General features: G+C 43.6%; 1 protein-coding gene across 1 annotated transcript in view; it reads right to left on the minus strand.

The window, feature by feature from the left end:
- Positions 1 to 13,610, minus strand: part of LOC139642124 (zinc finger protein 91-like) — a 188,275-nt gene that overhangs the window by 165,310 nt on the left and 9,355 nt on the right. Inside the window, exon 3 of the mRNA XM_071516855.1 lies at positions 8,602 to 10,056. Within this exon, the coding sequence (XP_071372956.1) occupies positions 8,602 to 10,056 (1,455 nt within the window). The remainder of the gene's footprint in view (positions 1 to 8,601; positions 10,057 to 13,610) is intronic.

The raw sequence follows: 13,610 nt of genomic DNA on the forward strand, positions 1-13,610 counted from the left end.
TGGACAGAACAGTGACGTTTCCCTTTAGAGGAACCAACAAAGTTTACCACTTTCATTTACTACAGCTTCATCTTCAACATATTCCTTATTTTCACTTTAATAGTTACCCAAAAAACGTTGCAACATATTTTCGTCGATAGGGTTTTATTTTGAAAGCTGTGACCGGAAGTCACCCCTTCTTATTGTGGCTAGTTTCACGCTGCTCCTGGCTACGGTCCGGACTGACTAACCTGCTCTGTGCAGCTTCACTTCGGGGTTCAACGCGACATCGAGCAGCTTCCTCTGGCGGCGGATCTCCTGCTCTGACCGGTGAACTTTGTCTTCGTACTCCGCCACGGTTTTCTCAAACAGCCCGAAAATCTCCTCCGCAGCCGCCGTTAGCCGCTCGGTGAGCAGCGCTCTCAGCTCCGGGATTTCAGTCGTTTCTTTTCCTTTTTCCACCAGCAGCAGAAAGTCTTCAGCAGCGGCGCTGATCCGCTCCTGTACAGACACCCTCAGCAGCTGCACGGCGCACATTTTACTCCTTTTCTGCGCACTTTAGCCTTCCGCCAAACAAACACAGGCAGCAAGCGGGGAAGTAAATAGAGCCGCTGACTTCCGGATCAACGTGGTTCGTGTTTGTTGAGTGAAGCGGAAAGAGCAGAGCGCGCCTCCTGCCGGCCTGGAGGGGCACGAGAAGATTCAACTTAAGAGTCACACACTGAAATGAAAAATGACCTTTTCGCCTTTTTAGATTCAACAGATTCCAATACTCAAGGGGCCCCACAGAAAATATTTAGGCCTATATTTTAAAATAGAGATAATAATGTCAAATGCGCCAGTTTTATAAATTAAATTATATTTAACATGAATAGTCATGAAATAGCGACTATTTAAAAGAGCCTACAATGTTAATTGTCAAGCGCGCATATTGCTACAAAATATAGCAAGGCAATGTTACACTAAGCATGTAAATGCAGGTTCAAAGCAGTAGACCTACAACTTCCACAGACCAGAGACACATCAAAATAATCTCAATATTCCCTCAAAAGTGGCTCAACTTCCTCCTGCTAGAGGAAACATGACATGACAAAAAAGTCAACGCTCAAAATATCATCCATTAATATTTATTATACAACGGCCTGGGTGAATACTTGATTCTGATTGGCTGGAGGTGTGTTGGTTAATTTCAGATATCACGGAAACACTGAAAAAGGCCAAGGGCTGAAATGCGTATGTACTTTTTTATTTATTTATTTGTTTATTTATCCTTTATTTAACCAGGTGAGTCCCATTGAGATTGAAATCTCTTTTTCAAGGGAGCCCTGGGGCAAGTCAAAAAGCAGCCAATATACAACAAAGAGCAACAAGACAAAGACACAACAATAAATACATAATAATAATACATACAGTAAGTACAACAACTGTATCACATTATGCAATATCCATTTAGCGTGACCTATTGTAGTAAAATGAGGAGGAAGGGAAAGAGAAAGCTAGGCCAAGGGGGGGAGGAGTAAGAAAACTCCTTTCCCTGAATCTGACTCCCGCTTAGAAGAGCAGGAGACAGACACAGAGCAGGAGACAGACACAGAGCAGGAGACAGACACAGAGACAGACACAGAGCAGGAGACAGACACAGAGCAGGAGACAGAGACAGACACAGAGCAGGAGACAGACACAGAGCAGGAGACAGACACAGAGACAGACACAGAGCAGGAGACAGACACAGAGACAGACACAGAGCAGGAGACAGACACAGAGACAGACACAGAGCAGGAGACAGACACAGAGCAGGAGACAGACACAGAGCAGGAGACAGACACAGAGACAGACACAGAGCAGGAGACAGACACAGAGACAGACACAGAGCAGGAGACAGACACAGAGCAGGAGACAGACACAGAGCAGGAGACAGACACAGAGGAGGAGACAGACACAGAGACAGACACAGAGCAGGAGACAGACACAGAGCAGGAGACAGACACAGAATAGAATGGGAGAACTAGGGATGAGGATTGTTGAAACATGTGCAACTTTCAGACTTAATTGATTGGAGCAGACCTTTAAAGTCACCTATGGGAACGAGAGCATCTAACTTGGCATCCTTCTGAAGGAGGTTCCAGCACCAGGGGGCAGAGTAACTGAATGCCATCTTTTCGAACTCAGTGGATGGGCGTGGTACAGTAAAAAGCAATAAGTCATTAGAACGCAGATTGCACTTCCTAAAATTCCAGTTTAAGAGACTGCAGAGGTAACCAGGGAGTCTACCAATAACGAATGAGTCCTATGAGTCCATTGTGATCTCAGATCATGGCCCAGTTAAGCTAATATATAACATGCCCAAACTCATTAGAGGTCATTATAGATGGAGGCTGCACCTGAAATGGTTACATGACACAAAATTCATGAAGTTTGTTGGGACCAGTATTGATGTATTTTTCGATACAAATACAAATGAAACGACGGCTTCTGTAAGATGGGAGGCTTTTAAAGCCTATCTAAGAGGCCACATGATTAGCTACACAAGCTCTATTACCAATAAAGTTAATTTAGAACTGCAATCGCTCGATGAAAGAATCAGGAAACTAGAGAAAGAAACATGAAGATGACACAAATAAAGAGCCCCATCAGCAGGAATTACTTCTCCTAAGAGCACACTATACTAAACTATCACTCTCAAAAGCTGAAAACAACTTAATTCGTCTGAAACAAACATTCTATGAACAGGGAGAAAAATCTGGCAAACTGCTGGCTTGGCAAATCAAGAATCTGCAGTCTAGTAAGGCCATCAATAATATTTTAACAAACTCAGGGACTTTATCATCAGATCCACTGGAAATCAATGGAACTTTTGCCAATTTCTTTTAGTCATTATATAGAGCAGAAGCCTTAGGGGATACCAGTCACCAAACTGCATTTTTAGATGGTCTCCAAATTCCTAGACTCCCCATTGTCTACAGATGAATTATTGAAGGCTACAGCTAGGATGAGAAATGGGAAAATGGCTGGACCGGGCGGTCTACCCATTGATATATTTAAAGTCTTCAAAGAAAAATTAATACACCCTCTTATAGATATGTATGTAGAATCCTTGGAAACCGGCATTCTCCCCCCATCACTAAGAAAGGCTCTGATTGCACTTATACCTAAACCAGATAAGCCACTAACTAAATGTGAATCATACAGACCGGTGTCCTTAATTAACACTGATGCTAAAATTTTGGCCAACGTGCTAGCTTTAAGATTGGAAGACCATCTACCAGCAATCATTAATAATGACCAAAATAGATTTGTGAAAAACAGACAGGCCTTTCATAATATACGGCGAGTGCTGAATATCATCCACGAAAAGAAAGATGCTAAAGACATCTGCATTTTATCGTTGGATGCTGAAAAGGCATTCGACAGAGTTGAATGGCCTTATTTATTTGATGTTGATACGGATGTGGTCCAAAATTCTGTCAGTGGATTAAACTACTCTATTGTGAACCATCAGCTGAAGTTATTACAAATAATTTAACTTCAGAGTCCTTCAGTCTGTCGCGGGGCACCCGTCAGGGTTGTCCACTGTCTCCATTGTTATTTGTGTTGACTCTTGAACCCCTGGCAAAAGCAATCAGAAATCATCCAGGGATAAAGGGAATTAATATTTCAGGCCAAGAACATCAGATCTCCTTATTTGCTGATGACATACTGTTATATCTTTCAGATCTAAAAAACACAATACCTACTCTGACTAATATGATCGATCAATTTGGAACATTTCAGGTTATAAGATCAATCAGTCTAATCATCAATACTTTTTCTCAATGAGCAAGAAAGAAATAATCCAACAATCCAACACCCGTTTACAGTATCTAGAGATGGGCTCAAGTATTTAGGGATTACTATTACACCTCAAATCAAAAACATGATACCATGTAATTATGACCCCATTGTAGCTCAGCTAAATGACAGCTTGGATAGATGGATGACTCTTCCCCTCACATTAATTGGCAGAATCAATATTATTAAAATGAATATTCTCCCCAAATTTTTATATTTATTTCAATCAATTCCTCTTATACCCCCGCCAGCCTTTTTCTCCAGCATGAAGAAAGCATTCACAAACTTTATCTGGAACAAAAGACTATCAAGACTTCGCTTAACACTACTATACCTCCAGCTACCCAACCTTTTATTGTATTTTAGGGCAGCTCAGCCTAGATCAGCCTTTTTCTGGTTCTCTGACCCTTCCAATCTACCATGGGTCCAGATAGAGAAAGATAGTGCCAGATGACTAACTCTGGATACATATCTCTACCCTGACTCTCTCAGAAGGCTTAAACAGAACACAGCTAATCCATTTGTTAAATCCACAATTACAGCTTGGTATGAATCACAAGACATGTTTAGGGAACCAACAGGGTTATCACAATTTTCCCCCATCTGGGGTAATACATTATTTACACCAGGTAAATCAGATCCCAGATTCAGGCTCTGGGCTCAGAGGGGATTACAGAAGATCTCAGACCTTTATAGAGATAACACCCTTATGTCCTTTGAAAATCTTAAAGAAAAATTTAGGATCCCTCAAACTCACTTGTTCAAATATTTTCAAATACAGAGTTTTATTCGCTCTAGGATTCAATCATATCAATGCCCTCCTTTAAGTGTCATTGAAGAACTGGCAACATCAGACCCCTATGCCAAAGGAAACGGGCTATTTTTAGGCGCAGTATCGCTTTTTCGCCACCAGGTGGGGCGGTGATTTTGTTTATGTGAAAGCAGGGGTTGATTATATCACTGTTTTTCCATATTGAGGATTTTGCTGGATTGTGTTATAAGCAGTGTTGGGCAAGTTACTGAAAATTTGTAATTGGTTACAGTTACTAGTTACTTCTCTCAAAAAGTAATTGCATTACTTTACCAATTACTGCATAATAAAAGTAATTAGTTACTAGGGAAAGTAACTTTTGCCTTACTTTTAAATGTCTGCTTCAATTCTCTTATGACACAGCTATATTATTTTAGTGTTGCTGTGGCACAGTGTGGGCCAAGACAACTGTCAAATTTTATCTATCATTGTACACATTATCACTATGATGAAAAGTAAGTAGTTGAACAATAAAACACAATAGATATGTTTTGATAGGCGTATTTATTGTAGCCTCACAGGCTTCAGATCAGCATCAGTTCACTGTGTGGGCGGAGTTACCGGACCGGTAGCAGAGCTGCCAACTCTTTTCCAAGGAAAGCAGCTATTGGCTGCTCAGAAAGTCGCTAGAAGTCGCCAGATGATGTCATACGATAATTTGCATATCAATATATAATGCTGCACTTGTTATGCACGCCGCGGCATAGCCCGTTTTAATATAAGTGCTGACTCCGCCCACCCGGGCCAGTTTCGGCGTACACCGCTAACAATTACAAGTGCACCCTATCTTACAGTCGCTGCTCTCAGCAGAGGGAGGAGCTACACTGTGATCATGTGACTCTCTGGATTAGACAGGCAAGTAGAGAAAACCGGCATCAGCCGGACCAATTTATTGCCAAATGCTCTGGATTCAACACATTAACTTTGCTTCATATGGTCAGAAAAAGTCTCCAGATTTGTCGCTAGTCGCTTTTGAGAAATAAAGTCTCAGGTCGGTCGTCTTTTGATTCACTTGCTCCACCGTAAAGTCGGATGATCACAAACCGGATAATCCAGTAACGAGCCCATTTAAATTTCAGTAATTGTAATTGCGTTATTAATTTGAAAAAGTAATTAGTTACATTACTAGTTACTGCCAAAAGTAGTGGAATTACAGTAACGCTTACTTTGTAACGCATTATTCCCTCCACTGGTTATAAGTGGGTGGTTTAATCGCCATTTGATTTTTTTTTTCTGTTTTGTTTTGCATCTGATTTGGGGTGGAATTTCAGACCGATATTTATCGGTTTAATTGGACTAAGTTGTCTGGTTGTTTCTTTTGTGTGGCCCGCTCTGAGAGTGGCTGTTAATTTTTGTTTTAATAATTTATTTTTTTTTGCATTGAAATTTTTTCATTTTGTGTCTTTGTAGTCTTATTGGCTGTGCGCCTTAGGATTTATGATTTGGGCTCTATGTTTTTGGGGCTTCAGTGACTGTATATATATAACTGCTGTCCTCTGTTGTTACACCTGAGTTGCTTTCATCTGAGTGAGTTTTGACTTATGTATTTTTTTTCTCTCCTTTTTCTCTCCCCTATATCTGACTGTTAGTATATAATATGGAGGTGTTGGGAGGGGGAGAGGCGCATTAATGTATACTCCTATGACACCTGTTGGTAGGGGTAGGGCGAGGTTTCTGTCTGTGCCTATCACATCTACCCCTATGCCAGATCTTGAGAATAGGCCAGACAATGACGATGCTTTCACTGCTCCGCCACATGTTGGCAATGTTGGGCTTGATTTACCCAGTGCAAATGAGGGCAATGCCTCTGTACATATGATCGCAGGCATAGCTAAACAAATTGGAGTATCAATTGGGGAAAGTATTGCCACATGCATTGAATCAAAGCTTGGTACCGGAACAGGTTCAAATGTTGCAGGTGACACATGCAGATCGGGGGGGTAGATTCTTCTCTTGTGAACCTGGTAGTGAAGTCTGAGGTCAAGGAGCCAGTGTGCTTTAAAGGGTAACTTCGGTATTTTTCAACCTGGACCCTATTTTCCCAACTGCGGGTGTCTAAGTAACTAATGGGGACAACAATTTTTGAAATTGGTCCAGTATTGAGCGAGATCGCTTCAGCCGCCAGCCGCGAAACAGGCTGCAATGTAATCCGACGGGGCAAATGAACCGTCAATGTACGTCCACTAAAAGAGCTTGTTTTGTTTTTGCCACTGACAAGCTCAGATTGTTATTATAAGTGTCTGACAACATTATGGAAAGGACTCTATACAGAAATGAAACGCACTTGAAACAGGCAATAAAAGTCCACACAGAAATTGAAGAGAGTGTCGGTCCTTGTCTTACACAACACAACGCAGACTGAAGAAGAGTTTCAATGGTTACATGTACCTGTAGTGTTTGCCTTACCTAAAGTACACATCTCTAAGTTGCCCAGTTGTTGCCTCTAATGAAAGTCTATTGGAACCTCCATCTATCTTGACAGGTGCCTGCACCCCCTTGTGGTACAACTACACTCTTATTATTTACCTCCAGTCTCATGGTGTATCCATGGGTTCTAGCTTTGGCCCTGATTTTGCCAACTGTTTATGGGCTATTGGGAATATAAGTTCCTCCTTAAAAATAAATCCTTTCTCCAGTCATATTCTCATGTACAAAAGATATATTGATGATTGTTTCCTTCTGTGGCGGGCTCCATTGGAGAAATTAGATGAAATCACTTCATACTTATCGACATGAACCCCACAATAAGGTTTAATGTTGAACACGGTGATCATGAGATTCCCTTTTTGGACACTAGGGTCTGCTTTCAGGACAGTCTGATCACCACCACCCTTTACACTAAACCCACTGATAAAAACAGCATTCTACATACTGCTAGATTTCATCCTACCTCCTTAAAGACGGGTCTGCCCTATTCTCAATTTTTGAGATGAAATCGTATGTGTGCTACCAGTGAAGATTGTGAAATACAGGCCCAGAAAATGTACTTCAACTTTAGGGAGAGAGTATATCCTACAACATGGTTTGACAAAGCCCCTAAAAAGGTCTGTGAGATGGATGTGAATCCATCCACCAACCAAAGATCTGAGAGAAAATATTCATGTGTGTCACTACTTATTCTCCCCTTAATGGTGAGATCAGGGACATCATTGAGAAACACTGGGATGTGTTGTGTTTGGATCCAATCTGTAGAAAACCTTTGTCTGACGGTCCTCTCTTCTCCTATTACAGGTCTAGAGATGTAAGAGATTTCCTTGTACATGCAGACAGCTTGATCCCCTCTGTATTTATCCAGAGACGTTTGGACAGTCTGACCAGATTCTTCCCCTGCCGCAACTGTACGGCTTGTGAGAAGAAAAACACTTTCAAGATTCACGATTCAATACTTTATTGCCATACAAGCTTAGTTGTAAGAAAACATGAACAAGCACATAAGGCACATGATAAAATACATGACAAAAACCCCACCAGCCACCAGCCACCAGCCATACGGCTTCTAAAACATACATGGTAAAACAATGTGTTACAGGTACATCTGCTGTTTATTTATCTCACCTCATACCCATGTGGGTTAGAATACGTAGGCGAGACTAAAAGACCTGTGAAAACACAGATTATAGAACATGAGAACACAAAAGTGCCATTGGCAGAAACAATGTAAAATCACCTACAGCCAAACATTTCCATGATGCCGGTCATTCTGTCTCAAACCTCCTACTGTGTCACAGAGCAGATCAGCAAGACAGGTAGGGGTGGGAAACCAGCAGCTCTGCAGCTTCACCTGCTGCTGCTCTCACCAACACACTTATGGTTTCTGACATGTGAATGCAGGCGAAAACTTCTCCCACAAACACTACAACTGTAGGGTTTCTCCCCAGTATGGACTTTCATATGCAAAACCAGTTTTCCTCTGTGGGTAAATTGTTTTTTACAAACTGAACAGCTTAAAGGTTTTTCCCCTGTATGAATTCTCATGTGTGAACTTAATGTTCCACTCTGGCTGAATATTTTACCACAATCTGAACAACTAAATGGTTTCTCCCCTGTGTGGATTCTCATGTGTGACCTTAATGTTCCACTCTGGCTGAATATTTTACCACAAACTGAGCAACTAAACGGTTTCTCCCCTGTGTGGATTCTCATGTGTCTCTTCAAGGATCCTTTATCACCAAATCTTTTAGCACAGTCTGAGCAACTAAATGGTTTCTCCCCTGTGTGGACTCTCATGTGTTTCTTCAAGTCTCCTTTATCACCAAAACGTTTTCCACAGTCTGAGCACCTAAATGGTTTCTCTCCTGTGTGGACTCTCATGTGTGCCTTCAAGTGTCCTTTATGATGAAAACTTTTAGCACAGTCTGAGCAACTAAATGGTTTCTCTCCTGTGTGGACTCTCATGTGTGTCTTCAAGTTTCCTTTATCACCAAAACTTTTAGCACAGTCTGAGCAACTAAATGGTTTCTCCCCTGTGTGGATTCTCATGGTGTGGATTCTCATGTGTCTATTCAAGTGTCCTTTATTACGAAAACTTTTAGCACAGTCTGAGCAACTAAATGGTTTCTCCCCTGTGTGGACTCTCATGTGTTTCTTCAAGTCTCCTTTATTACGAAAACTTTTAGCACAGTCTGAGCAACTAAATGGTTTCTCTCCTGTGTGGACTCTCATGTGTGCCTTTAAGTATTCTTTATCACGAAAACCTTTACCACAGTCTGAGCAACTAAATGGTTTCTCCCCTGTGTGGACTCTCATGTGTGTTTTCAAGTTTGCTTTATCACCAAAACTTTTACCACAGTCTGAGCAACTAAAAGGTTTCTCACCAGTGTGGACTCTCATGTGTCTCTGCAGACCTCCCATGCGGTCAAATCTATTACCACATTCTGAGCAACTAAAGACTTTCTCCCCAGTATAAGATCTCTTATGACGTATGACTTCACTGTTTTCCAGTGAGTCTAAACCTGACTGAGGTTCTCTAGTCTCCTTCCATTCATCATCACTGTCTTCAGTCTCAGGTTCAGAAGAGTCTGAAGTCTTGCCATCACTAGTTGGTTGTAAATGACTAGCTGGATCTAAGTTCCTGGCTGGTTCTGATACTCCACAGTCCTCTCCATCAGCTTCTGTTTTCATCTGTTCAGTTGAGCTGCTGGCTAGAGGCTCTGCCTCTCTGTTCTCCTCAGTTTGGCTTTGATGAAGCTGTGAGGACTGAGGTTTCTCTTCATCATCTTCACTCTTCACAGGGACAGGAGTGAACGGGAACTCGGTGATATCGGCCTCCTCCGGCCCTCGAAGCCGCTCTCCCTCCTGACCGGTCCGGAGTTCCTCCTGTTCCTCTTTAATGTGTGGGGGCTCTGGGTCCTCCTGGTCCAGACTGGGGCTCCAGTCCTGCTGCTCAGGGGGAACCTCTTCTTCACTGACTAGCAGCTGCTGGACGTCTGGAGGGAAGACTGAAACACAAACACATATTAGGAAAACTGTCATTGTTTCTCACACATTAGCTTTGGAGGACCATTTTAATAAGTTTCTATTTTTCTTTAATCTGTCCAAGAAATGAACAGCATTCGCGATCGAAGACCTGACCAGAACGGAGCAAACAATCCCCCTCTGCCCCTCCCTTCCCCATTTGCTCTGCTGCACACGCTCCGCACACGAGAAGAGAAAGTTTGCACACGTTCAGCAGAGAAACATCGAGAGAGAGAGACAGAGGCAGTGTTTCCTATACATCGGCTAGTTTATAGGCACGGCTGCCACAATATAAAACGTTGCTCAATGTATAGGTATTTATCTAAATCTATCTTAACGCTGCACCTAATTTGTACATCATGTCATATTTGTCATTAGGCCATGCACGAAACAGAAACTTAAAATTCAACAATTTGCTCCAAACTCACATGTGTTAGTAACAGGATGTGTAAGCAGTAGCACTTTTTAATTGGAGTCGCATCAACTATCCGGTACCAACATTACTCAATAATTTCTGAACTTGCAATTGATTTTGACAACAAAAACAGGCTAATGGAACGTTTGATACTGCTGGCTTGAGATGGTCTGCTCATACTGAATACCGAATTCTGTCAGCAAGCCAACATATCAACATACTAAAGAATAAATATCTCAGCAAACCTGCTACTAATGAACAGCTAAAACAACCACGCTATTAGCAAACATTGTCAGCTAGTATGCTGCAAACAAACAAGCCAACATGCAACCTGCAACCTGCAAAGAAGTCAATATACCAGGTACCACTAACAAAAGGTACATATGCTCCAGTGAAACAAACGTTTAAAACCCTACAACACTCAAGGATACCTACAGTTGTAACTTTGTGCTCCCAGTCAGTGCGAGTCCTTCTTTGCCAGATCCCATTGCTGCTTCAGATATATCCTTCATTGTCTGCTCTAAGCTCCACCCACAAATGCCTAATTGACCTAGAAGTCTTAAGGTGGATAATCCAAAATATGGATCAACAGCGGCTACCTGACAGTGGTTTGGCTTGCTTTTGTCAATGCTTATGGATCCATCCCCCACCTCCTCCCTCATCTTTGAGGCCCTCAAGCATTACCACATACCAACACACATACAAGTTCTCATCAGCAGCTACTACAGTAACATCAAATTTAGGTTCACTGTAAACAACAGCACAACCTCGTGGTTTGCCCTGGGGAGAGGGATAGTCACAGGCTGCACCAGTTCTGTGATCTTGTTCGTGATGGGAATGAACCGGATCATTAAAGCAGCAGAGGTAAACAGAGGGCCCACAACAAATGCGGGTATCAGACAACCACCGAACAGAGGGTTCATCGATGACCTCAACATCACTACCACCACACATGTTCAAGCCGGATGGATCCTTACTGCATTAGAGGAGACACCAAGCTGGGCTAGGATGACCTTCAAAACCCAGAAGTCTAGAAGCCTGGTGATAAGGAGAGGCAAGGTTACCAACATGTTTACCCTGATCAAGATCAAGGGTAAACATGACAACAAGAGATGGCTTGGTGTACCCCTCAGTTTCTCAAGTATTGGCCTTTACAGCAAAACAGCCATGCTGCAACTCCCATCTTATCTCTGGTTGAGGAGTTCAAAGTGGCGAAGGCCAGACTGGTGGTCACATTACAGCACTCAGCTAACCCTAAAATCAAGAACATCAGAGTTGACGTCACAACTGGCAGAAAATGGTCAGCTACTAATGCAGTCAAGGAGGCAGAGCGCAGACTCCTACACAGTGACATCATGGGTAACATCTGCCAAGGAAGACGGGGGCTGGGGGGGGACTAAGACCGTCTGATGGGGGTCAGCAAGCACCCCAGAAAGAAGACACCTGGTGCGCGGGAATTCAGGAAGGTAGAAGAACAGCAGAGGAGAGCGAGGGCAGTGGAGCTAGGGGCGCAGGGGGCTTGGACTAGGTGGGAAACAACTGAGAGGAAGCTGTCATGGAATGACGTGTGGAGGATGGAACCCTTCAGAATACAGTTCCTAGTGAGATCTGTTTATGACTTCTCTCAAGGCCGCTACAGGTGGAGGCATGACAATGTGCTGAGAGAACTGGCTGACACCCTGAAGAGGGAGAGGAAGAGGATAAGGATCCCGGCCAGGAAAGGACAACATATATCCTTTGTCAAACCGGGAGAGTCAAGAACACCTCAGCCAAAAAAAGAAGGCATTCTGGAGCAAGCCAAAGCATGGGAAATGCGGGTAGACCTCAACCAACAACTGGTCTTCCCTGGCATGGTCCATACCACCCTCCGCCCAGACATAGTCTTGTGGGCTGAGGCGGAGAATCTCTGGTAATGATAGAACTGACCGTGCCATGGGAGGAGAGGTGCATGGAAACCAACGAATACAAGAGAACCAAATACACAACCTTGGCTGACCAGGTGCGGGAGAAAGGATGGAAAGTCTGGGTTTACCCAGATGAGGTTGGCTGCGGTGGGTTTCCTGCACAGTCGACATGGAGGATGCTTACAGCACTAGGCATCCAGGGGAAGAACAAAATATCAGCAAAGATCAGCACCAAGGTGGAAGCCATCCACGGATGGGCAGTGATGTGGCCAATCACTGCTGACTGAAAAGGAGTCGAAACACACGATGATGACCGATGACACCCATGGATTAGCTCTCACCAGATTATATTCCAGGTACTGTTTTATCTGGGCAACCAGTGACACCCAGGAAAGGCTGGGAGACAACCAAGAGAAGAATGGTGATGCTGGAGAGACAGATGGCTGCTAGGATAGACTAGCACTGGCTGAGTTGGGTTAGCACCCCAATTCACAGTCCTCGTGAGAGGACAACCCAAACCAGCTACAGATAACCAGAATGAGCCATACCCCCAGGGCATTCTGAGAGGGGAGAGGGGAGAGGGGAGAGGGGAGAGGAGGGGGGGGGGGGATGAAAGGCCCAACAGGATGGATTAAACGGTTACGATCAGGCTTGTACAAACGACGCTGACAGGAGTAGGATCTGAAACCACATGTCACTGCAGGAAGGTGTGTAAGAAGAGGACTACGAATCCACCAAACAATGGCAAAGTGCCAATTGGAGCAGGTGCAGGTGCAGCTGCAGCGCATAGACACTGTGTCTGGTGAGACACAGGAGGTTTCCAGCCAGGAAAATGCACCACAGTGCTGATGACCTCCCCGCTGCTGCCCCACCCCAGGAGGACACTCTGCCCCCAGTGAAGAGTAGCAACTCCAAGCTCCCAGAGAAAGCAGGACCCAACAAACAGAAAATCAAGCGACCACCGATGAACAACAAAGCAGCCTGGCAGTAACTGGATGAGGACCTTGATATCATCCTGGAAACCACACTGGTGGGAGGTGCAGAGAAGATGATCTCATTGCTGTCAAAATTGATTATTGCAGTAAGCAGTGAGAGATTTGGGACAGAGGAAGGGAAAAGGAAGAGAAGCAGTGCTCAACCAAACCAACAGCAAGTGGAAATCTAAAGGCTACGCAAGGAGCCCCGGGTCAGGAAGCGCTTCAAGGAAGGGCCTGTAAGA

Source organism: Centroberyx affinis, unplaced genomic scaffold (assembly GCF_046629955.1).
Source record: "Centroberyx affinis isolate AG114_WGS23_722 - 3 ecotype Tasmania unplaced genomic scaffold, CSIRO-AGI_Caff_v1 ptg000434l_1, whole genome shotgun sequence".
In the NCBI taxonomy this organism is placed as follows: domain Eukaryota; kingdom Metazoa; phylum Chordata; class Actinopteri; order Beryciformes; family Berycidae; genus Centroberyx; species Centroberyx affinis.